Below are 24,695 nucleotides of genomic sequence, written 5' to 3'. Positions count from 1 at the left end.
TAACAACCTTCGGGACCAGTTTGATTCCTTGGCTACCGCAGTATTCCAAGATTTACAAAGACTGGATCTGACTGCTAAGGATGGAATTGGTGCCCTCCCTTATGACCAAATGCTGCTTAGGCATGAACAAATCCTAACTAGTTTGAGATGGGGCCCAAAGACACTGGGACCAGACCAAAACAAATACACACAAAAAGCCAAAAACAAAACAAGAACAATTGCAAGTCTCTTCCTATGTAAAGTGTTTGGGTTCCCTACCACTCTGGCTCCTCCCCTCCATCACTCCTTCCTTCCTTATTCTCCTCATACTCATATTTTTGCCATATTTTAAATGTTTTACTGACTGTGCCCAAACAAAAATGTTCCACATAAGCTCTCCCAGTGACTCTCACCCTACCGCACTTTCATTTGTCCCCGATACATCTACTAAGGGTCCTTTTTGATACCACGGGCAACATCTATGTTTCTTACACACTGATTTACTCTGGTGGCAACTTAAAATCCTTTGGATATACTGAAATATATACTTTCTTCCATTCATCAAAAAAGGTGTCCTATTTGAGACTGTTATTATTCCAGGTGCCCAGAAATAAAACATTAAGAAAAATAGAGAGAAAAAGGAGACAAGAACACACAGAAGTTTTATTCTAATGGAGGAGAAAGGTAGCAAGCTAAGAATGCATCTTAACGCGCCTTAAATGGTGTCTATGGTGGTTTGAATGAGAAGGCCCCACAAGTCTCCCTCATTTGAATGCTTGGTTCCCAATTGGCTGTTTGGGAGGATGAGGAGGAGTTAGTGGAGACAGCCTTTGCGATTTCAAGACTTGGGCCATGTCCAGTGTGCTCTCTCAGCTTCCTGCTCGTGGTTCAGGGTGTGAACTCTGAGCTGCTGCTCGATCTCATTCGTTTAGTCTGTCTGCAGGCTGCCATTCCCCACTCTCGCTGTGCTTGGAGAAGGCTCTTATCTAGATCCCTAAGCTCAGCCTCACCTTGGTCATGGTGTTTTGCCACCGTAATAGAAAAGTAAGTAAGGCAGTGTCAGATGGCGTGGCAAGGGGCTGCAACTTTAAAAGGGTTAGTCCCTGTGAAGGGTTAGCCTTGTGAAGAATTAGTTCTCATGGGCCTCCTGAGATCTCGACTAAGGACAGGAATGAGGACACTAGTCAGTGGGGTACATGCTGGGAAAATGAGCAGAAGGCACAAAATTTGGAGGTGCTTCTGAACAAAGAAAAGGAATAAAAGAGAGGACATGACTGCTCCTCAGGGGCTGAGGAGAAGGGTTATATAGATACGAGGGAGAGCATAGCCACAGGCATTGGCAGAGATATCTGGGAGGCCAAATTGAGCCTGGCCATTTGAGGAGAGAGGGGCAGGGTGAGCAAGAGAGGAACTGCCTACCAAAAGTGGTGGCCTGGGCCAAGAGACTGGCATAGCCCAAAAGGTTGGGTTATACAGGGGCCAGAGGAGCTGGGGATGGGAAGTCCAGTAGTTGGGCTGGTACCCAGTACCCAGAGTAAGGGGTAAGGGGCCAGGGTGTGCCAGGTACTGGAGGTAGGGACTGAAGGATGCTGGGAGAACCTGGTGGCCAGCATCTGCCTTGATATGTTATTAGGTATCTCAGTACCTTTTGTGATGGGTGCGAGACCTAACCGTTTCCACAGACAAACAGCAAGAAGCAGGAGGGCGCGATTAGAGATGAGGGATTGATCAGGGCCTTTAGATTGATTATCTTCTGAGTTGAGAGAAGAGACAGTGGAAGTTCCGAGGGGAGTGCAGATATTTCTGTATTCATCCCTAGAGCGGAGGTTTCCTGGACAACAAGGTGTGCAGAGTAAGGACAAAGAAACAGGAAGAGGCGACTGGACGTGCACCAAAAGTTTACATGAAGGTTTGAAGGGTCGCTAGTCTCCTAGCGCTAGGTGCATTCTGCAGGGCAATCCACAGAAGTCTGCTGATATAGAGAGGGCAAGGGCAGCACCAGGGGTTTCTGCTTAGGCCAGAAACAGGACGGAGGCAAGACTGTAAAGGCCGAAGTTTGGCCTGGGAGATCAGGTCAGTCTGGAACATGCAGGTAGCAAAAATGTTTAGCATGAAAATAGGAATATAAAAGGAACCTGAGCTCTTTGACATATATCTTGAAGGCTTACTCCCAGGATAGTCTCCCACTTGTGTAGTTCCTTCCTTGGAAAGCCAGAATGGAAAAGTCGATTTTTTCCCCTTAAATCTTCTATTTTGGGGGCACTGTGTCCATTCCAAAAGCGACTGGAGCTTTCTGGCTCTCTAGGGCTTTGCTTTTTCTGCTCATTTTTTTTCTTCCAAGCAGTACTGCGCTTGTCCCTCCCTCCACCTGTTGACAGACAGTCTGACAGCTTCCTCCATTCCCCACAGCGAGCAAGCGAGACACCAGCGGACCGGTGCGCAAAGGCTGTGGGGCTCCCCCACGCCTCTGTGTGGTGCACCCACTTTTCGGATCTGGGGGAAAGCGAGCCGGTCGCATACCGGTCCCTGGCCAGAGGATTGCAGCGAGGTCTTGGCCTGAGAGCAGCCTTCCTCCCGCGGTCGCCCAACCTACTTCCTCTCTGACGCTCCTCGCTTCCTGAACAAGGCGACCGGCGCCCTGCCAGGGTCCCACGAGGACTCGGGAGGGGAGGACGCGCCGGGGCCACGGAACGACTTCAGATCGTCTGCGACAAGGTGATGCGGTTTCCCAGGGCACCAGATCCGTGCTGGACCCTCAGCGCGGACAGACCGGGAGGATGAGAGTAGGGGCGGGGCCAACCCGGAAGGCCACGCCTTCCTCTCCCCGCCCTCTGCTGCTCTACCAGAGAGGAACCACACAAGTGGGAGCCTGTCCCTTTAAATGTCCCGGTAGGAGGCGACGCAGGCGAAGGTTTCCGGGAATGCGCACTGTGGCCCACGGGAGGAACGCTTTCTCTCGGAAGCGAGGTAGAACAGGCTAAGTCTAGTAGGATGCTGGGTTACGCGTGGGTGTAAGAGTGGCTGACGTGGAAGACCCGATGCCCGTGTCCCCGAGAAGGGCGACATGAACAGGGGTGGCGCGGGGTCGGGAGTGGGGAGGAAGGCGTGGCGGGCACCGCGGAAGCAGGGTCGGGGCTGAAGATCTCCAGGGCTGGGTCCCCGCAGCCTTGGCTCGCCCTGAGGAGCAGCAGAGGAGCTCCTGCCAGGCTAGCCCGCGCCCAGCGGTTCGCCTGTCTTTGCATTCCGCTGCTTTGCTAGCTGCTTGGCTGGAATGCCTTAGTCGCTGTTGCGGCAGTCCCCACCTGTAGCCTAAACTGTCTTCGTATGATCTTTCTTTTCCTAGAATCCCTAGGGTTCTGGAATCCTGTGGTCCCCGGTGGACTTGGTCACAGCTGACTGCTGAGTTCCTTCAGTCATTTTAGAAACACCTCTAGGCAGATTCCTACTTTTGACAGAGCGTTCAGTATTTTTCATAGCATGTCTTAAGCTGTATTCTCCAAAACTGCTACCCTCTCCCTCTTCCCACTGCTCTGGGCCCGGGTTATTGTTGTTTTTTTTTTTTCCCCCCTCTCCCACATATTTCCTGTTTTGTTTGTACTTGCATGTGGTATTTCTGCCCCACTTCTGTCTCTTGAACTATTTTCAAAGACTTAATTAGTAATTTGTTATACCATTTCTGATTATCACAAACAAAAGCTAACCCTTCTTCCTCATCGCTATAACAGCTCTTACAGTGTTCCAGTTGTTTTTGTTCAACAACTGATATTGATTGTAGACCTGCTATGGTCATCTATTATGTGCTTGGTGCTATTCTAAATATGGGCTAATCAGTACTGAATGAGGTAGAATTCCTGCTCATGTGGAATTGACACTAACTTCAAGAAGATGGACAGTAAATAATAAAAACATTTGCTGTACAGAAAATTAAATCGTTTTTTTTTTTGAAAGAAAATGGCTTGCTGGTTCCCGTAGATTAGATTATTGGTCAGTGCAAACCTCTGAGAATGTGAATCCTAAAAGACTGAGCAGGAAGTTGCCCCAAAGGTAGTGAGGAGAGCCTTTAGAGAGTGTAACCGTGCTTTAGAAGGTAATGGGATAAAGACACATCACTTTGCAGAATAGACAGGACACAAAATCTCAGGGTAGGTAGTTTAGACTTTGTTGTCAATGTAACAATAGGGTTTTTTAAACATTTGTGGTACAGTTTACCTTTTAATACGGTGTCTTGGGTGTTACCCATAGTAGATGATAGTTGGCTAGACAAATAGTCAAAAGGCTGCCACAATGCCTAAGAATTTGGGAGTTGGGACTGTTAAGAATATCAAAACAGGTTTGATCAGGAAATTGATTTCTGTAGGTGGTAAATTTGATAGTAAGAATGATAAGAGTGGATGGCCGAAACGGAGGGGGCCAGAGCTGCGGAGGAGATTGCGGGAATGTGGGATGGGGTTAGAAACATGACTTACGTGGATGACTCAGAGGATCTGCTCAAGAGGATGGAAGTCTCAATGAAGGAGTTCCCAGAGACAAGGTGGACAAGATCTGTAAAGGAACCGAGGCAGAAGGGAAAGAACCTGTTTGGAAAGATCAGTGGCAACAAACAGGCAATGTTATTCTAGTCTCCAGATCTAAGATACATTGGGTTGAAAGAAAAAAAAGTTTCCCCTGAGAAGATGACAGAAGAGAAATCTTTAGGATTCCGTTAGGAATGCAGGGACTGCAGGGAATTTAACAATTAAAGAAAATAAACGTGGAAATGGTGATATAGAGAATTTGCTGCGATATGTTCTTGGCCCAATGGAAAGGACCAATGAGGGCTGGTGTTTGCTAAGTTGTTTAGATCAAGATGACAAAGTACTTGTAAAGTATGGGAAAAGCGAGCTCCAAGCAGTGAAGTTGCTTCCCGAAGCCCCGTGTGTGATGGTGCTGGTGGTGCCGACTGTGGGTTCCTGGTAGAATTGCTCTTGTGCACGGCTCCAAGTAAATTTGATAATGGCTTCCTTTCTCTGCCGCCGGTGATTCGGTAGAAATATCCTCTCGTCAGCTTGGGATTTTTGTGTCTTTCCTATGGGGAATTTAGAGAAAGCTGAAGGACCAGGACTGAATTAAGTCTTTCTTTATGTGTCTGGAGACCTACTCACACCTATATACTGTAGACTTTTCTGTCTTACTCTTCCTCATGATCTGACTTCCACTGTATAAAAATACCACTGCAGTGTCTCTGGAATTAGCTCCAGGAGATCTCGAGGCTCCCGGGGTGACAATCACTGTAAAAACAAACCTATTTTCTTCTCTCTTCTCGGTGGGCCTAAAGGTACTACTTTTCAGATGAACTTGACACTGACCCATTTTATGTCTTTTTTTTTAAATTTAAACATTTTTAATCCATTAGCTTTTTTGTTATAATGTGTTTTGTGTGTACGTATGTGTGTGAACCACAGGTGTGCCTGGTGCAGCAGAGGTCAGAAAGAGGCAGTGGATCTCCTGAGGGCGATCTGGCTGCGACATCTGTCACCCCATTGATCGCCAGGGTTGATTCGGCTGATCTGGCTGGCTAGGCGGGTGTCCCCTTCCTCCCTCACCGCTCCATGTGCGTCCCTCCCGAAGCTGCGCGCTCGGTCGAAGAGGACGACCTTCCCCGAATAGAGGAGGACCGGTCTTCGGTCAAGGGTATACGAGTAGCTGCGCTCCCCTGCTAGAACCTCCAAACAAGCTCTCAAGGTCCATTTGTAGGAGAACGTAGGGTAGTCAAGCTTCCAAGACTCCAGACACATCCAAATGAGGCGCTGCATGTGGCAGTCTGCCTTTCTTAGGAGAGGCGTGGCATCTTACTGATCCTTCTACCTCACTTCCTCTTCCTGTTCTGTCTACTCCACCCACCTAAGGGGCGGTCTATCAAATGGGCAAGGCAGTTTCTTTATTAGCCAATGAAATCAACTCAAACAGAAGACTCTCCCACATCATCCTGATACGGGGGTTCGGGATGGTTGTGAGCTGCCATGTGGGTGCTGGGAGCTGAACTGGGGTCCTCTGCAAGAAGAAGTTAGATTGACCGCTGAGCCATTTCTCCAGTTCAAAATTGAGTCATTTTAATTCTAGATAATAGAAGCTTAGATTGAATGGGAAATCAAGATACAAATCACTCCTTTGGTCACAAATCAGCTAGACTGTTAATTCTGTGTGCTGTATGAAAGTAGGATAGACACATATACCCATAAAATAACTTATTAGTGCTTTTTTATGAGCCACAGAATTAAGAGGAAGACAACTGAGTGGATGTTACAAACCGTTTCCTTCTTATCTGTGTTCCTGTTCTGTCTCTTTTGTAGGCGCTGTTAAGAATGGAAGAGGACACAAATGGTGGGGTCCGGTTTAGTTCCTTATGTTTTGTTAATGATCATGTTGGATTTCAGGGCACTATAAAAGCCTCCCCAAGTGACTTCATTGTTACCGAGATTGATGAGCAGGGCCAATTAGTCAGTAAGGCCATTGGTGAATCTGTTCATGAAATTAGTAAAATACAACCTGAGCCAAGTCATTTTGTCAAAAAGCCAAAGCTCAATAGTCAAGACGTATTCTTAGAACATGACGGGGATGAAGACGCCGCTAACTTGCCTGGGTACGCCGATGGTGACCAGAGTCACCCGTCAGGCTCGGATGAAGAAGACGGTGTCAACAGTGGGACCTCTAAATGCGAGAAAGAAAATGTTGACTTATTAAGTTCACTTTTAGATGAAAAAACTCATACGTTGCTAGAGCGGTTTGCTTGTGATGTCAAAGGGACGTGGAAGTCACAAACCGAGTCTGTGGAAGCATCTCTGGAATTCTCACTAGGTAGGATCCTTGAGAAAAGCCAAAGGGCTGTCTTACACAGTGCTGTCAGGCAGACCTTTCCTTTCCTAATAACCGTAGGAAAAAACAGTGAAATCCTTGTAAAGCCAAACCTGGAGTATAAAGAACTCTGCCATTTGGTATCTGAAGAAGAGGCACTTGGTTTTTTCAAATATTTGGATGCAAAGAGAGAGAATTCCACGTTTACCTTTAAACCGGATGCAAACAAAGATCACAGGAAAGCTGTGCACCACTTTCTCAACAAGAAGTTTGGAAACCTTGTGGAGACCAAGTCGTTCCCTGAGCAGAATCGCAGTGCTGAGAATCCAAACACAACCATAACCGTGAGGTTCCGGGCGAAAGCACGCACCCATGGTGGGAAGAGAGCTCATCTTGACGGTGAGAGGAGAAAAGCTGTGTATACAGGTAATTCTGTCAGTCATCGCTTTCTTGTATAAAATTTGTGAAAGGTGAGTCATTTGAATAAATAGGCCTGGTCATAGAACTATTGTGAAGAACATATGGACTGACTATTTGGAGAAAGGCGAAGCCTTGCAAATTATGCTAATTGTGAAAATCAACTACGTACGTATGGACAATAAAGACATTTGCAGCCAACAGTCACAAATGGATAGAGTTGAAGCAATTGCTTTGCATTTGAGTGGTTTCGAGAGCATTCATTTTTCTGTTTTCAGGATAATCTCACCTATAATTTGGCAGTAAGATGGGCATATTGTCATCCTTGGGAAGGGACAGGGATACTCTGTAGTGTATGGGGGCCCTGCACACTTGACTCACAGGCATCCCGCGTATGCTCAGGGGTTAGCACGTATTACGATCACTCTCGTGTTGTAAGAACAGGTTTCTGAGTCCTGCCCCAGTTTCAGCCTCAGAAGGGTTAGCGTGGAGTTTCCTCAGTTCCTCCAGGAAGAATTTTCTGCTGATTTGAGGTGGAGAATATATTTTGAGAATTACACTTTAGGGGCTATAAGGACATCCTAGGATGGATGGATCCGATGAAACGTCAGAGTGTAAGTCCAGGTTAATTGGTCTATATATCTTTCTTGAGGGTAGGAAGTGTTTCCAATGGTCATATCTTAGAAGTTAATTTAGCAGACATATAAGAGCGTGTACACATGCATGTGGCACAGGACAAGGCTGTGCTATGTGGGGATTCTGGTCTAAGTAAGACATTTGAGTTTGGAGTGATGTGGGTTTGGTTTTACATTGCATTAATTTATGACGAAATGGGTGAGATTTCTTTTGTGTTGCCCAGGATTGAACCAAAGACCTTGTGCGTGCAAGGTTAGCCCTCTAACCCTAAGCTGTTACTTAGACATGATCACACTTCACGGAAGCTGATCCCAAACTCTAGCTTCTCAAGTGCTGGGACCACAGGCATGTTTAAACCCTTTGGACTTATGAAACCTTTCATATATTTAAAGCTTAGCATCCACAAATGTCAACGTGGGGAAAGCAATACTGTGGACAAGTTCGTCTAGTTTGAAGGAAAAGTAAACATAGGTTAACATATAGGCAGAGAACTGCTGGCGTGTGGTTTAACTCGCTCTAGGGTCCTAACTTTTTAATACTACCGAAATAGTGTCAGTGGTTTGGGATAATGAGTCAAGACATGGAAATTTTTCATACATTAGTTTAAATTAATTTTACAGAAGTTGGAATTAATGGTTCACTAAGAGGATAGTATGAAGCTATCAGTGTCCTAGAATAAAAAAAGAAATTTTGCTTAGATGACCTTTTGTAAGAATCAAAATACCTCATGTTAAAATTTCCTCTGCCCCATGCATGCATGCATACAAACATATCTGTATTTATGTAATAATTTTTTACCCTCTAAATGTTTATGAAAATTACAGTAAATATATATATATATATATTATGTACAACTTACCATTTTATCCATTCTTGGGGTTTTGTCACGATTCTAGTCTTTAATGGCTGGTCCATCTCTCCAGCCCATCTTTTTAGTTATTCTTAAGTGTGCATATTAATGGAATAAAGGACATTTACATGGTTGCTGCTGTTAGTCTCCTGAATCTAATCATTTTCCCATTCTGATATTAGTATCAATTAAATAATTATGCTTTCTGTTCAGTTCCCAGCAGCCATCATTTTGCTTTGTTTTTTTATGATTGGCAATTATTAATATAGGCAGTCATGTAATAAGCATATCCCTTACTATGAAACATTCAACCTTAGATCCTGAAAAGCATTCAAGGCAGGGCTGATGTCATTGGATTCAAAGACTGAATAGAAATGCAACAAACCAGGAGTCCTTTGTGTTGAAGTTTAGGATGTCTGAATGGAGATGGTCCATGTGGAGACTGGAAGGTGCGCATGTAAGCCCAGGGAGAGGATGTGAATTTTTAATGTGTGCCTTTCACAAGCCTTCACATGCTTTTGAGTGACAGCTGAGATCTGCAATGCAGGTTATGTTTTCATTAACGCACACTTCACGTTAGGTTCGTTACCCTAAACTGCTAGTTTGTGAAGAATGTAATTATGGACGACATCTTCTTTTCTGTAATCTAGGATTATTTTGTTTCAGCTTTCACCCTACAAAAGGAAAATCTGGAGATGTTTGAAGCAATTGGGTTTTTAGCCATCAAACTTGGTGTTATTCCTTCGGATTTCAGTTACGCGGGCCTTAAAGACAAGAAAGCAATCACCTATCAATCTATGGTTGTAAGAAAAGTGACTCCAGAGAGGTAATATGGTGTTGCTTTCTAGTAAAGCCGAAGGTTAAAACGCAGAATGATAGCAGAGCCAACTTATCCTTATAATCAATATTAACTAATGAATTACATAGGAAACAGCACGTTCTGCATTAATAAAATAATTGTCTCCTGTGTATGTGTAAAGGTACATTGAACCTATATGAAGCTTGGGGCTGCTGAGATGGCTCAGGGGTTAAAAGCACTTCCTGTTCTTCCAGATGGCCTAGGTTCGGTTCCCAGCGCTCAGAATGGGAAGCTCACAACTGTCTGCAGTCTGCACCATAGGATCCAGTGTCCTCTTCTGACCTCTCCTTGCACAAGGCAAAATATTCACACAAACACACACGTAAATCAAAGAAAAAATCTTACAGACAGTAGGAAATTATGGGATGGAAACAGACAAGCAATAGATTTCGAATTGTCTGGGTTGTTCATAAACATCTGATACTATGTTCAAATACGCACTTGCATTCGGAAAAGTGTAATTGAAGACATAAAATTTATAAATCTTTTTCTTTTTATAGTGCCTTTATCATAGGTATTTTCATTTAAAATACATTCTTACTAAATAGAATGCAGAGGACTCAAATTTTATCTCTCAGTGCAGTGAAGTTTCAGCAATAATTTAGTAGTCTTCAGATCTAAGAACCAGAAAAGGGATAGGTCATGAATATGCCTGCACTTCTAAAAAATAACCGCAGTAAACACTTTGTTTTCAGGATGTTTTCCATAGTGCCCACATCTCAGGCATGACAACCATACTCCCTGTGTAGTTTATATATTTATCATAAAATAATATGAGAGTTTTTGCTGAGAGAGTTGCAAAATGATTTTCACAGAAGACTTAACAGATTCCTGTTTTTAGAAACGGATTTTATCCAGTTTTCTCCTGTAAATGATACTGTGGTTAATATTCTTTTACTTCAGTCTGCAACTTTTGGGTGTTTTCCTTAACCTTGCGCAAGCTGAGTCGGGCATCAGAGTTCCTCCTAGTTGTATGTGCTATTTGTATTTTAGCACTTAGGTGTAAACTAAGCACGCACCATTTGCAAGGAGATTCTTTTAAGGCCTATGTAATACCAGCTTTTATACTCTGAATGATAGGACTTCAGTTATCACACTGGTAAGACAAAGGCTAATTTTTAACAACTAAAGGCAATAAATGTTCTTAGTTCCTAGAAAGAGAAGAGAGATGACCTTGATTTGGCCCATGGGTATGGGATTCAAGTACCCTTGAGTACCAGTATCTAGTGGATCGAGAAATCAAGAAGTTTTAGAGGGACAAGCAATCCCTACTAAATAAAATAGGCAGTTTTAATAAGAACTAAAAAAAATAAAAATAAAGAAAAATATTGGCTTTTTGTTTTTTAAGGAAAAAAATCTTAAATCTAGTTTTTTTTAAATTAATTAATTTATTTTTTTGGTTTTTTTGAGACAAGGTTTTTCTGTAGCTTTGGAGCCTGTCCTGAAACTAGCTCTTGTAGACCAGGCTGGCCTCTAACTCGCGGAGATCCATCTGCCTCTGCGTCCCAAGTGCTGGGATTAAAGGCGTGCACCACCAACGACCAGCCTAAAATCTAGTTTTTAAAAGTTTGCAGAGAGCTGAAGGTTTGAGTAAGGATGTGTTCAGAACAGCCTCTCTGATGTTCTTCAGTAATGTTGGGAGAGACACTGAGAAGGAGTGGACAAGTTAGGACAGGAGGACTGGGACCATTAGGAGCCTCTGCCACGCTAGCTAGGAGAATTAGCTGACACACCTGCTCATGTTTCCAAACTAACCTTCTTGGTCTAGTCCTAGAACAGTGACTATTTTGTGCTTATTCACTAACATTAATTTAGAATTTCCCCAAAATATTTCATGTATGTATTTAATGTGTATGGGTGTTTTGCCGGTGTACAGGCCATCAGAGATTGCTGTAACCCCTGTGACTGGGGTTACAAATGCTTGTGAACTACTATGTGGGTGCTGGGAACCAAACTATGTCCTCCGTAAAAGCAGCCAATACTCCTAACCACTGAGCCATCTCTCCAGCCACTCATCGTACTTATATTTTGATAAGAGTTGCCTTGCAACTATTGTTTTAAAGCTGTGTTTTATATATATATATATATATGTATATATATATATATGTTTTATATATATATATATAAATTTTTCTTTTTAAATTTAGATTTAGCTGATTATATGATTTATCACTTATAGGTTGAAAAGTATTGAAAAAGAAATCCTAAAGAAGAGAATGAATGTGTTTAATATTCGGTCTGTGGGTGAGTCTCTGAGACTTGGTCAGCTCAAAGGAAACCATTTTGATATTGTCATCAGACATCTCAGAAATCACATGAATGATGCTGCTAGCCTGAGAGAGAGAGTTTTGGAGGCCATAGACAATGTGAAGGTGAGAAAACACAGTTTGAAAACAGATTGCAGGGGAATCTCTGTAATCCTCTCAGACCAAAAAAAAAAAAAAAGATGTTTTTTGTGACATGTGTGCATATGTAATTAATTTCTAAAATGATAATTAAATGTTAGCTTCTTTTGTTTTCTTGATGTGTTTTATATTAAAACAAAACATAAAGTAAAAGACACTGTGTTGTGGAATATTGCTTTAACTATGTAAAGATATGTTATATCTATTTCACCTTGCCTGCCTAAGGGACCTGACTGGTCCAGTAAAAAGCTGAATGGCCAGTAGCTAGGCAGAAGAGGGACAGGTAGGGCTGGGGGCAGAGAGAATAATTAGCAGGAGGAATATAGGCTCTGAAGGGAGATGCTCAGGGCCAGCCAGCCAGACACAGAGGAAGCATGAAAAGTTGAACATACAGAATGAAAGGAAGGTAAAAAAGCCCCGAGGCAAAATGCAGATGAAGAGAAACAGGTTAAATTAAGTTATAAGAGCTAGTGGGACAAGTCTAAGCTAAGGCCAAGCATTCATGTCTTGATTTGGGAACCGGTTGGTGGTCAAAGAGAAAGTGGGCTACAACAATGTGTGTGGATCCTCAGAAGAGGCTCTCTGAGACAGGTTCTCTCTAGCGTCTTCCCTCAGGAGTGTGTGGTAGTTTAGACAGCTGTTCACACTGTGGCCGCTTTGTTCAGTGGTTTTCTCTAGGTATCTTGGGTAAATAGTACCTTACTTTTGAGAGCTGTACACATATTTTGCCTTTCTTACCTACTGTTGGGTTTTCTTTAATGCATGTGAATTATAAATTGTAGACATTTTTTACTTAATTTTTTTACTCTTTAAGACATAATTACATGTTTTATGTATTTGTTTTCCTCCTTTCCTTTCTTCGAGCCCTTCGATTTTTACCATCCCCCACTTGCTGTCTCTCAAATTTCTTTCTTCCTTTTTTCTTCCCTCCCTCCGTCCCTCCCTCTGTCCTTCCCTCCCTCCCTCCTTCCCTCCCTCCCTCCCTCCCTCCCTCCCTCCCTCCTTCCGTCCCTCCCTCTGTCCCTCCCTCCCTCCCTCCGTCCCTCCCTCCCTCCCTCCCTCCGTCCCTCCCTCCCTCCCTCCCTCCCTCCCTCCTTCCCTCCCTCTGTCCCTTCCTCTGTCCCTCCCTCCGTCCCTCCCTCCCTCCGTCCCTCCCTCCCTCCTTCCCTCCCAGTGTCCGGCTCAGGCAGAGGATCCATGGCTTCTCTGACTCTGCTCTTCTTCCTCCCAGCAATCAGTTCTGTTTTCTCCCTCTACCTAAGTTCTACCCTATCAACTAGACCAAGGCAGTTTCTTTATTCATTAACCAATGAAAGCAACACACAAACAGAAGGAACTCCTATACCAGGATTTCTCAGTGTAACAGTCCTGGCTGTCCTGGAACTTGCTTTGTAGACCAGGCTGACCTCAAACTCACTGAGATCCTCCTGCCTCTGCCCCCCAAGTGCTGGGATTAAAGGCGTGTGCCATCGCCACCCGGCTCTATGTCTTTAATTGTTTCATGTGTTTATACGGGCTGAGTAGGACATATGTACAGAACCTATTCAGCCACCATACAGTAATTCTGAGGTTTTAAGCAACACCCATTAGGCATTTAAAGGTGCACACACAACCATAACCTTTGGTGTCACTTCACCATAGGGCTCCATAGTAAATGTTCTTGACGACTTTGTGGGCCTATGGTTCCTGTTGCAGTCAGTTAGCTGCCCTTATGTAGAAGTGGCCATAGGTGGCAATGAAAAACAAACAAAAAACTTGAAATTCCGCACTTTGAATTGTACATAATACTTCTCAGATTGTATACTCTGTGTACAATGACTGACCCACCTAAAAGTTCTACTTTTTTTTCCTTCTGAAAACTTACTAAAATAATGTCTTAAAGGGATTTCTGTGAATGCTGAGGGATAGCATGAATGACCAGGTCTGTTTTGATATTCATGAAAACACATTGCCTGTTGAGAAGGTTCCATCGGAAACAATCTTAGCTTTAGGCAACTTCCTCTTTTAAAATCTGTGTGTCTGTGTGTGAGTGTGCATGTGTGTGTCTCTGTGACTCTGTGTTTGTGTATGTGTACGTGTGTGTGTGCGAGTGTGTACACACGTTTGTACGTAAAACACAGCTTTTAGGAATCAGTTTTCCCCTTCCACTGTGACTTCAGGGATGAAAATCAGGTCATCAGGCCTGCGTGGGGAGTTCCTTGCCTGCCATGCCTTTTTCTCAGCCAGTAGACTTTAAATGTCTCTTTATGAGAAATAAAGTTGAGTTGCTTGAAAATAAGGGTTCCTTGATGTTTTCTTTAGAGAGTTATAACTCTGGTTGTAAACTTTTGGTTATATTTAATAATTCAGAGGGATAATAATTCCAGCTATCCTAAGCTTTCCAACACTGTTTTACACAAATTTGAAATAATTTTCAAAAAGCTGAGATTTACTATAGGGAGTACACCCCTTGTGTGCAGTTGCTTTCGTGCTGTACTGATAACAAATTCCCTTAGCATCCTTCGTGGACAAGCCTTGAGTTGGTGCTCAGTCGTGGTTATTGGTTGAATAAGTGTTTGCTTCTCTCATAAACTGTGTGGAAGACTCTTAATTTTCAAGAAAGCCCTCATGACCATGTATATGCTCTCTCTCTCTCTCTCTCTCTCTCTCTCTCTCTCTCTCTCACCATGCATGTGCTCTCTCTCTCTGCCTCTTTTTTCTCTGCCCCCCTCTCTCTGCCTCTCTCTCTGCCTCTCTCTCTCTCTCTCTCTCTCTCTCTCTCTCTCTCTCTCTGCCTCTCTCTCTCTGCCCCCCCCACACACACATACACACACAGACCAATTGTAATCACATATTTCTTCTGAGTAATGACAGTTTTGAAGTGACCAGAGGTGACTTTGTCCCTCCTCGGGAAATAACAGAGAGAAGCTGGGGTGAACGAAAGGATAAGTGACTAACTTAAAGGGACAAAGCTTGCTGGATGGGAACAGACGTCTTCCCCTTGTTCTGCTCTCCCCACAGCAGAGGAATCTCAAAACAAGAAAGAACGTGAGAGGGGATGAGATGCAGGTTTAATGTGCAGCATATCCCAGTACACCTCATCTCTCTTGACTTAGCTCTTCAGGTCGTGTGTGCAGGGACCCTCAGTGTTGTGAATAGAAGGCTCTTGTAAAACTTTGGTCTTCATTGGTTTTACATGGTAAATTTTGGTTGGTTTGGTTTTCCAAGACAGAGTCTCACAGTTTAGGCAGGTCTTGAGTCTCGGCACTCTCCCTTCTTCTCCACTTCATCTCCCTTCTGCACAGGGCTCCTGAGGATTTCCAGACAGATTTGAATATGCCCCATTCTCTTTCTGGTGTGTAACCGGTTAGCATTTCTCAGACCCTTGGGCTCCTCTGTATTATTGGTGATTACTGGATTTCTCAATTAAATATGAAGAGAAATGTTTTGATTATACTTTGACATACTATATTTATGAAGTTCTAATTTATTATTTTCTGTTATATTCATAGAACAAAGGCTTTGTGAATTACTATGGACCACAGAGATTTGGGAAAGGAAGGAAAATTCAGACAGACCAAATTGGATTGGCTTTGCTGAAGAATGAAATGGTATGAGTTTTCATAAATATATCTTAATTCTAATCATTTGTACTTCTTACATATTCTTCATACCTTGCACGTAATCATGGCATGTAACTGCATGTGTGTGCATGCACATACACTCACACGCATCATGCATCAGGTGTTACATCCTTGGGGATCTGCTGGGCAGCTACTGCATTCTTGGAGTCACATGATAAGAAAAAAGCTATATACACTGACCTTGTGTTTAACTTTTATTTGAGATGACGTAGACGTGACAATGATTTCTTGAATCTGTAACTGAATAAAAGATCCTCTGGCAGAACAACTCTTTACAACAAGCTTTACAAACCAGGCAAAGGGATGGACCTTTAGCTTTGCTGAGTTCTGCTCATACACACCAGACCTTGTACATGTGGGAGGGGACTGTGCTAGGCATGGGTACCCACAGAGGACCTCGTAAGAGCTAACTTGGAGGCCAGTTCCTGTAGCTGGCATGCCACATCTTCTTTTGCTTAAAGTGTTCCTTTCCTAATCTTTACATTTTGTACCCCAACTTAAATGTCCCCTGATTTGGGATCTGGGACTTCTCGTCTTGTTATGCTTTGTTGTAATTCTCTTGTTGAAATTGTTCATCCTTTCTAGGACAGTGCTCTACCCATCACATCCCACACAGCGTGTGTCAGAGGCTCCATATTTGCTCAGCTGTGGTCTTAGTTTGCTTCCTATAGTTGTGATAATACACCATGACCAAAAGTAACCCGGGAAGAAAGGGCTGGTTTGTTGTACAGGTGACAGTCCGTCATCAGAAGAAGCCAATGCAGGAACTGGAGGCAGGAACTGAAACAGAGGCCATGGGGAACACTGCTTACTGGCTTGCTCCCATGGCTTGCTCGGCTTTTTTTTTTTTTTTTTTTTTAATATAATCAAGGTCCGCTTGTCCACAATGAGATGGGCCCTCCCACATCAATCATTAATCAAGAAAATGCTCTAAAAACTTGCTCACAGGCCAATCTGATGGGGACATTTTCTTAACTGAGACTCCCTCATCCCAGATGACTTTGGCATGTGTCAAGTTGTCAGGAAATCAGCCACCACAGATGTATTAACTTTTTATGAATATTTGTTTGGATAAATACTATAGAAGAAGATGGAATGGAAACTGGGATGAATGTATTATTTTAAGTTGCTTTCATACTCTGAGCTCCATACTCAGAAATAAATCCCAGAGATAAAATAACAGGAATTAAGTAGATACTTTTTTTAAATTAAAAAAGAAGCATCATACATGCATATGACTTAAACCGTTAAAACGTTAAATTAAATATTAAAGTTGACACTTTTTATTATATTTTGCCAGTATGGAGGTCAGAGGACAACTTGCCAAAGTTAGTTCTCTCTTTCCACTACGTGAGTTTTGGGGACTGAACTCGGGTCATCAGGCTTGGTGGCAAGTACCTTTATATGTCAAGTCATCATGCCAGCCCTAACTTATTTCTTAAGAACCAAAATTTCAAAGAACTTGAGAATATAAGTGAAGCTAATGGCTTGATATTGTTGATTCCTCTGCTGTTTTGGCCGTTTGTCCGCTAAGCCTGAGTTTGTAGGCTGTTTGTATCTTGGCTGAACACGGAGGGACAGAAATGAGATGCTCGAGGTCGGGGCTTCTCCAGTGATGTAGTTACTTTTGGTCTGTGTGGAAGGGTCGTCTCTACGTGTGAAACTTATTAAATGTTGAAAGCTCAAGGAAGAAAGTAACAGCAATGTTTTCCGTCCTTTCCAGATGCCCAAGAATTTGCACCTTTTTCAAAAAGTAATTTGCCAATTTTTAAAACCTGTTTACTTGGTTAATTTTTCAAGGTGAAGGCCATAAAATTATTTCTTACACCAGAAGACGTGGATGATCCTGTAAATAAAGCAAAGACATACTTTCTTCAAACTGGTATGTCAGTTTCTTTGCTGATCTATGGTAATACAGACACAGATGAAAATTCCCTGCGTGGGCCTGTCCTTCAAGTGCACACACAGAGAAATGGCAGGCATAGCTGAGCTTGGGGACTGTTAGAGTGGAGGAAGAATGGGAACGGTTTGTACTTTGAATCGTTTGGCTGCTGCCTGACACGGGTACTTCATTTTATCTGGCTTGCTTGGACTTTTGTCTGTCCTACCTGTACTGTGGGGTAAGGAGAGGCGGGAAGTCTTTCCCTGTCTCCCCTCATTGAAGTCCTGTAGGAGGAGGGTTTCACTCCACACCACGCTGATGGTAGTAGGCGCAGCAACCAGCAAAGCCTCTGGCTGAGTGGAGTTCATCTGTGACGTCGAGTCCTTTGGGAATTGTTTCTGAGGAGCTGTCTTGTATTCCTGGCTCCTCTTTGGCACTTGATTTGATATGTGTGTGCATACACTGTTCGCAGACACACGGACGAAACGCGATTCTGATTCTGAGTGTGGCAACAGATGAGCCATGGTTGCTCTGTCCACATGTGATTTTTTTCCTCTTGTGGAATCGGAGACAATCATTCTCTTGTCAGTGATTCCGAAGCTTTATGCACCCTAGAAGCACCCAGTACTTTTATTAAATAGCAGTTACAAGGTCCTCCCTCCATGAATAAGCCTCTTTGGGGCTCAGCAATACACGTTTTAAAACCCATTAGCTAGGATACAGATGGTCACAATTTATTCATCTGACTTTCTATTGTATGTCTATAACAGTTCTTCAGAAACTCCTAGGCCCCTCCAGTTTACCGTTTAACCCCTGGTGATTAGTTCTTTTTGTTGGACAATCTTCTGAATTAGATTATCTCTGTTCTGAGGAAGGGATCTGGCCAGCCCTTCCTAGTGCTAGACTCGCTTGATCTTTCTTATTTTTTAAGGAAAATAAAAGTTTACAAGGAAAAAAGCAAGTTTTTAAAAGTATAATCGGATTTAACCAGTAGTGTTCAGTGTCTCCAGAAAATGACTGCCTCTCATTTACCTGGGTGAGCCTCCCCAGGTAGCTCCTCAGGTAGCTCCCCAGGTAGCTCCCCAGGTAGCTCTGCAGCGGAGGTGCCTATGAGCTGATTTGTCCTCCATTTCAGAGGACGCGAAAGGCACGCTGTCACAGATGCCTGAGTTCCGAGTTCGAGAGCGGGCTCTGCTGGAGTCATTGCATCGCTTTGGCGTGACAGAGGAAGGCTGTATCCAGGCCTGGTTCTCTTTTCCTCATTCCATCCGCATATTCTACATCCACGCATACAGTAGCAAGATTTGGAATGAGGCAGCGTCTTACAGACTTGCAGCCTATGGATGCAGAGTGGTGGAGGGGGACCTGATCTGCTTGGATGAAGATGTTGATGAGCATGTCCCAAGCAGTAAAGTGAGTACCCATCCATCAAGGAGGTGACTTGCCACACCAGAAACAGTAACTGCAAAACATTTCCGTTTGCCTATCTCTTGATTACTCTTTATCAAAAACTGGGATTCAGATACTGGGTAGGAATCTGCATAATCAAAGAAACAGCAGAGCAGCCGCCAGTGACCCATCCAAAAGGCTGAGATCCCATTTCAGCCCCGCCTTACTACTTCCCGTCTCCTATCTGTCTTCAGTCCTCCAAAACCTCTATGGTTAATTTTGGTCAGCTAGTGGCTAGCTCTGCCCCCCTGACTCAAGCAAGCTTTATTGTCAGAATAGGGTCAAAATATCACACAATAATCTCAGGCTTTACTTTTCTGACAGCTGGGAGTCAACATATGTTGCTAAGTGAAGGAGTCGGTGTTTGCAATGAAAGGTGGAAAAGCTCTCTCTAAAGAGCACATCTCAAAAACAAGCAGACAGACCTGTTCGTGTAATGCCCCAGACATGTTAAGCTGCCCTCTTAAAGACAAGGGTCACACCGTGCAGAGCTGGCGTGTCTGCACACACAGCAAGGTGCTTTCCCTTGCTTCCCTGTTGTTCACATGGTTCGTCAGCCCGCTCCCTGCTTTCCCCTGAATTACTTTTATTTGTATATAATGCCAAGGAAAGACAGATGTAGGAGCTGTACACCTTAAAAGAAAAAAAATATAAGTTCTATGATGTTATGAGCATAGAAGATGCTATGTTTCTTTCCTATACATGTGGTTTTATATACATGTGACTTTATATTAATGAAGTTATGTCATGACTATTTTTATAAAATGTACTTTTTCCATTTCTTCCCTGTCCATGTGGCATTTTTATCTATATAGCTTTGAACTAATTTGTGAAGCTGGATTCCATAAGTCTTGTGAGAATTCCCATAATAGTGTAAAATAAAGGAACAAAGAAGTTTTTTTCTAACATTATCTTAAGTCAATTTTAAAATGGTTAAAACCAGGGACAAGACCCTGAGTAATGTTTCATGTTATTCATTGCAAAAACTGTTGGATTTTAGGGGAGTAAAGGATTTCAGAGGTCTGGTTCTTGAACTTGTATTTTTTTAGGAGTGAGAACTGAAGCCCAGATGGGAAAGGAAAAATTTAGAACATCTTTAGGTGCATGTAGTGCACCTAAAAAGACCCAGGAGTCTAAGTTGGTCTCCTCTGGAGGAACCTGAAGGCCCAGCCCTTCAGAACTAGAGGATAGGTAGACTAAACTCTGTATAAAGAAGTCTTTACTAGATCAGTGAGAGACTCCATGATGTATGAATTAAGGCTAGTTTGTTTTGGGTAATAGCCATCTCAACCTAATTAAAAAAAATCCAGCGGCATTTATTGGCCCTATGTCTGAAAACTCATGATTTATTCAGGCACAGCTGCATCGCCAATCCTGTCCTCTTCGCGAGCAGTGCTCCCAACAGTGAGCATCTCTCCAGCCAAGAGTTGTGTATTCTGTGATGCTAGGCAGCAAACTTTCTCAGACTTAATTTATCACATGCCTCTTTATTCCTTTCGGCTTTCAGACGCCTCCTACAGTCCTCTCAGACAAATACCTACAAAAAAGATGGCTGAATAAAATATTGCTGTGTTTCCTGGGGAAAGGGATGGTTGAAGGTAGGGGCTGGCTATACAGAAGCAGACGTTCGGTTTGGCATCATTCATTTGTGACTGAGGAAAGTGTTGCCTCCAGGCAGCCACTGTTGCTGCTTTTCAGCTTCAGTAGTGCGTGGTTAAAGCAGAAAGAACTGGTCTGGTCTGTCTTTTATGTAGTGGGCTCCTCTGGAGACAGGTTATTATAAAAAGTTTGTGTTTGAACATATGTACGTATAGTCAGTGTATAAATCAGAGTTAGGAAACACTGTGGTAATCTGAACAGTGGGAAACTACTCATTTCCATTGTGTTTTATGAAACTAGGTTCATCTGGTGACCAAAGAAGAGGAATCTGCAAACACATACACAATACACCAGGTAAGTTTGGTTTAAAGTTACCATCACTTAAATTTAAGTAAACATTGTCCACAAAACACAAATCTGACCCTCCCTTGCTAGGTAACTTTTAAAGTGCTCTATTTTATAGCCTAGTGATTTGTGCTTCTTTAATACATTTATGCTTAAATGAACCTATTATGCTATAATCTATACCCTAACAATTTAATTTATGCTTGCTTTATATATATATTTCCCAATGTTCATGTCTCCCTCCACGGTTTCCCAATGTTTGGCCTCCACATTAATCCTATTTTCCAGGGAATAGGATTGATTGTATTAATCCTATTTCATGGGAACCACTGATTTAATTTCTATCAATGTGATCACTGTGGTTTTATGTTTGAAAAAAGTTACATAAATGTGTATTTTTCTATATTCCAGATTCTTAGACTGTAGGTTGTGATCCCATGGTTAAATGTGGAAGTTGTGAAATTTCTGTAGCAATTCAAGGTTTCTGAATGCATAGGGATAGAAAATGAATTGAAAATCAAATGCAAAATGGACCCAAGGCATTTCTAGATGCATTCACTAGTTTTGCATCATGTGGCTTCAGTGCAGACTAGGTTCTGTGTAGCCACTCTGCCCTGTGTGTACCATCCTGTCCAGCATTGTAGATGGTGATGATGATGGTGATGATTGTGATAGATGATGATGATGGTGATGACGGTGATGGTGATGATGACGGTGATGATGGTGATGAATGATGGTGATTGATGATGATGGTGATGAATGATGGTGATTGATGATGATGGTGATGAATGATGGTGATTGATGATGATGGTGATGGTGATGATGACGGTGATGATGGTGATGAATGATGGTGATTGATGATGATGGTGATGAATGATGGTGATTGATGATGACGGTGATGGTGATGATGACGGTGATGATGGTGATGAATGATGGTGATTGATGATGATGGTGGTGATGAATGATGGTGATTATGATGGCGATGAATGATGGTGATTATGATGATGGTGGTGGTGGTGAGATGGTGATGATGGTGATGATAGATGATGATGAATGTGATGATGATGATGACGGTGATGATGGTAATGAATGATGGTGATTGATTGATGATGATGGTGGTGATGAATGATGGTGTGAATGATGGTGATTGATGATGGTGATGATGATGATGATGATGGTGATTGATGATGGTGATTGATGATGGTGATGATGATGATGATGGTGATTGATGATGGTGATTGATGATGGTGATTGATGATGGTGATTGATGATGGTGATCATAATAATGGTGATGCCTGAAATACCTCGGCTCAGATTCCAGACCAGTACATATTATCAATTGTAGGTTTTGTTGTGCACACAAAGTTTTCTTTAAAAAACACGGTTTACTTCTGGAAAGCAAAGACTTATTATTTTCCTACCATCATTTATCAGCATGTGAATATTGATATATGCTTGGGCTGTATTCTGTGAGAGTATTTGATTTTAAAAGTTGCTGTTTTGGTTGCTGAACTGAGTGTCATAAAAAGATAGTGAAATGAGTTTTGATTTGGAATTAGGACAGAATTTCCTAAATAGCTCGAAATATTCTTCTGCCCTTTTGAGCCACGTGCTTATGTGAAATGGTACTCTCAGTGCCAAAGTTTACAAAATCTAAACGTCTGTCAACTCTGAGAAACATTAAAAATGCTTTCCATGCTATGGTTTCTAATGTCCAGGCAAGAGTTAATGATTTATATGAAAATAAAGAACATATAATCTCACTGGTATGCATGTTTGCTTTAATAACTTAACAATAATTAAATTGTCTTTAATTAATGGCAGAATTATATATGTATCAAAGAATTGTCTTGAAATAAATCTTTTATGATTTATTATCAGTAAGTGTTTGGTTTTTATACCAATTTTATAGAGTTATATATTAAAATCATATACAATTTTATAATGTGGGTCACAAGTGAATCAAGGTTCTGAAGCCTAGCTGTGGCCCAGGCTGGATTCCAACCCATAACCCTGTCTCAGCCTTCCGTGTCTGGCTTCTTTGAGATTTGAGATTCATCTATATATTTGAAGTTTTTGCCTTTTTTTTCTAAATGCATTTTAGTAAACAGATATCTTGGCTAGCGGTCAGCAAAGGAGAAAACCTCTGCAGATCCCAGGAGAAAACCTGTACAGATCCCAGGAGAAAACCTCTGCAGATCCCAGGAGAAAACCTCTGTAGATCACAGGAGAAAACCTGTGCAGATTACAGGAGAAAACCTCTGCAGATTACAGGAGAAAACCTCTGCAGATCCCAGGAGAAAACCTCTGTAGATCATGGTTTATTCATGTGCATACAGCTGACAAAATGAAAATATTTCCTGTTGACTGATTATTTTGTTGCTTTTTATTAGAAGGAATTTCAGATTATCATCCAAAATAGCAGTGGCCAGCAGTAGAGACAGTTCTGTGTGTCACAGAAGACTCTTGCTTTAGGATTGCATGCTTTTGGAGACGGAGTCCTTACTGGAAAATTAAGTCAACCTTTATTTTTGAATTTTGGTTTGCCCAGTGACACCTGATATAAGCTGATGACCTTAACTCTCCTTAGTCCTTGGTTTTAGTTAGCTCTTGTCTTTACCGATAATGATAAAGGCATCCTAGGTAGTATTCAAAATGTCTTAGGCTAGCTGTCATATTTATAGCCTGACGCTGTTTTTACAAATCTGGGTTGCAGTCATAAAGGTAAGATATGATGGCATATCTTTCTGAAGGCTAATCCATGTATTGTGGTTTCTCCCCGCCCTCCCCAGGTGGTTCTGCCAGTACTTGGATACAACGTTCAGTACCCAGAGAACAAAGTAGGGCAGTGGTTCCGTGGAGTCCTCAGCAGAGACGGACTACAGGCCTGTAGGTTTAGAGTGCCCGCCCTGAAGCTGAATGTACCAGGATGCTACAGGCACATCTTGAAACATCCCCACAATGTGTCCTACCAACTAGTCCATTCTGACTCCGATGCTAATGAGGAAGGGTCCCACGCCGATGATGTAACCTCATCCCTGACCATCTCCTTTGATCTTGATGCTTCGTGTTATGCTACTGTTTGTCTTCGGGAAATGATGAAAGGTGATATTTAAACCAGCGGCCATGATGGAGTCGTGTGTCTGGTTCCTCGACTGTTGTAAATGAACACAGGACTTTAGTGGAGAGGTTTAAACTGAGACACTGATACTTTAATTCATCAGATTCCAGCCTCTCAGGCAGGGTACTGTGAAAACTGAGGCCACAGCAGTCAAGAAGCCTAAGGCAGAGGTCCTAGAACTGCAGTTACCCTTTCTTCAGAGGAATCAGACGCCTAAGGCAGTGATTCTCAACCTGTGGGTCAGAGGCCTAAGGCAGTGATTCTCAACCTGTGGGTCACAACCCCTCTGGTAACTGTTTATCTAAAAGATAATTTACATTACGGTCATAACCGTAAGTTACAAAATTCAAAAACAGTTATAAAGTAGCAATGAAAATAATTTTACGGTTGGGGGTCCCCACAACATGGGGAACTGTATGAAAGGGTCGCAGCCTTCGGGAGGTGGAGAACCAACCACTGGTTTAAAGCCATGTGATAGTTTATCCACTTGCTTCAGGGATCTCTGCTCCAGTCACGAAAGTTCCAGACTTGAGAACACTGCTCTGGGCACTGGCTGCTGGGGATCCCACTTAAGAGCCACGTGGATGGGCTTGGTCTCTACGACATGGACAGGCTCTGTGTGAGCCTTGTCAGTTCGGTTGCTCACCTTCCTGGACCTGGGGAGAGTTGGGAGGACCTTGGACTCAACATAGTGTAGAG

At 42.7% G+C, this 24,695-nt stretch overlaps 2 protein-coding genes across 7 annotated transcripts in view; one reads left to right on the top strand and one right to left on the bottom strand.

The window, feature by feature from the left end:
• Positions 1–2,826, bottom strand: part of Irak4 (interleukin 1 receptor associated kinase 4) — a 23,865-nt gene extending 21,039 nt beyond the window's left edge. The window contains exon 1 of one of the 6 annotated variants that reach the window (XM_038342196.1): positions 2,500–2,826. The gene's annotated coding sequence lies outside the window, so the exon portion shown is untranslated. Of the gene's footprint in view, positions 1–1,624; positions 2,008–2,114; positions 2,404–2,463 lie in introns of those variants that run through there. The other 5 variants (XM_038342195.1, XM_038342199.1, XM_038342198.2 and 2 more) reach the window with 5 other exon arrangements.
• Positions 2,374–24,695, top strand: Pus7l (pseudouridine synthase 7 like). Its single transcript, XM_038342194.2, has 9 exons — positions 2,374–2,946; positions 6,309–7,236; positions 9,380–9,539; positions 11,752–11,944; positions 15,469–15,567; positions 17,401–17,482; positions 18,618–18,895; positions 20,831–20,884; positions 23,668–24,695. Exons 2-9 carry the CDS (start codon positions 6,321–6,323, stop codon positions 23,989–23,991), a joined length of 2,106 nt encoding a protein of 701 aa, XP_038198122.1. The 5' UTR covers positions 2,374–2,946; positions 6,309–6,320; the 3' UTR covers positions 23,992–24,695.

This window comes from Arvicola amphibius, chromosome 9 (genome assembly GCF_903992535.2).
Source record: "Arvicola amphibius chromosome 9, mArvAmp1.2, whole genome shotgun sequence".
Lineage (NCBI taxonomy): Eukaryota > Metazoa > Chordata > Mammalia > Rodentia > Cricetidae > Arvicola > Arvicola amphibius.
The sequence above is the reverse complement of the archived record's forward strand: the minus strand, read 5'-3'. Positions and strand labels throughout refer to the sequence as shown.

What these genes read in the sequence shown, in the direction of transcription:
- Pus7l (XM_038342194.2), top strand. Translation starts at nt 6,321, where the DNA reads ATGGAAGAGGACACAAATGGTGGGGTCCGGTTTAGTTCCTTATGTTTT. An exon ending in GAGAAAAGCTGTGTATACAG is followed by an intron (nt 7,237 to 9,379) that starts GTAATTCTGTCA and finishes ATTTTGTTTCAG; the next exon opens with CTTTCACCCTACAAAAGGAA. An exon ending in AGCATGTCCCAAGCAGTAAA is followed by an intron (nt 18,896 to 20,830) that starts GTGAGTACCCAT and finishes TTATGAAACTAG; the next exon opens with GTTCATCTGGTGACCAAAGA.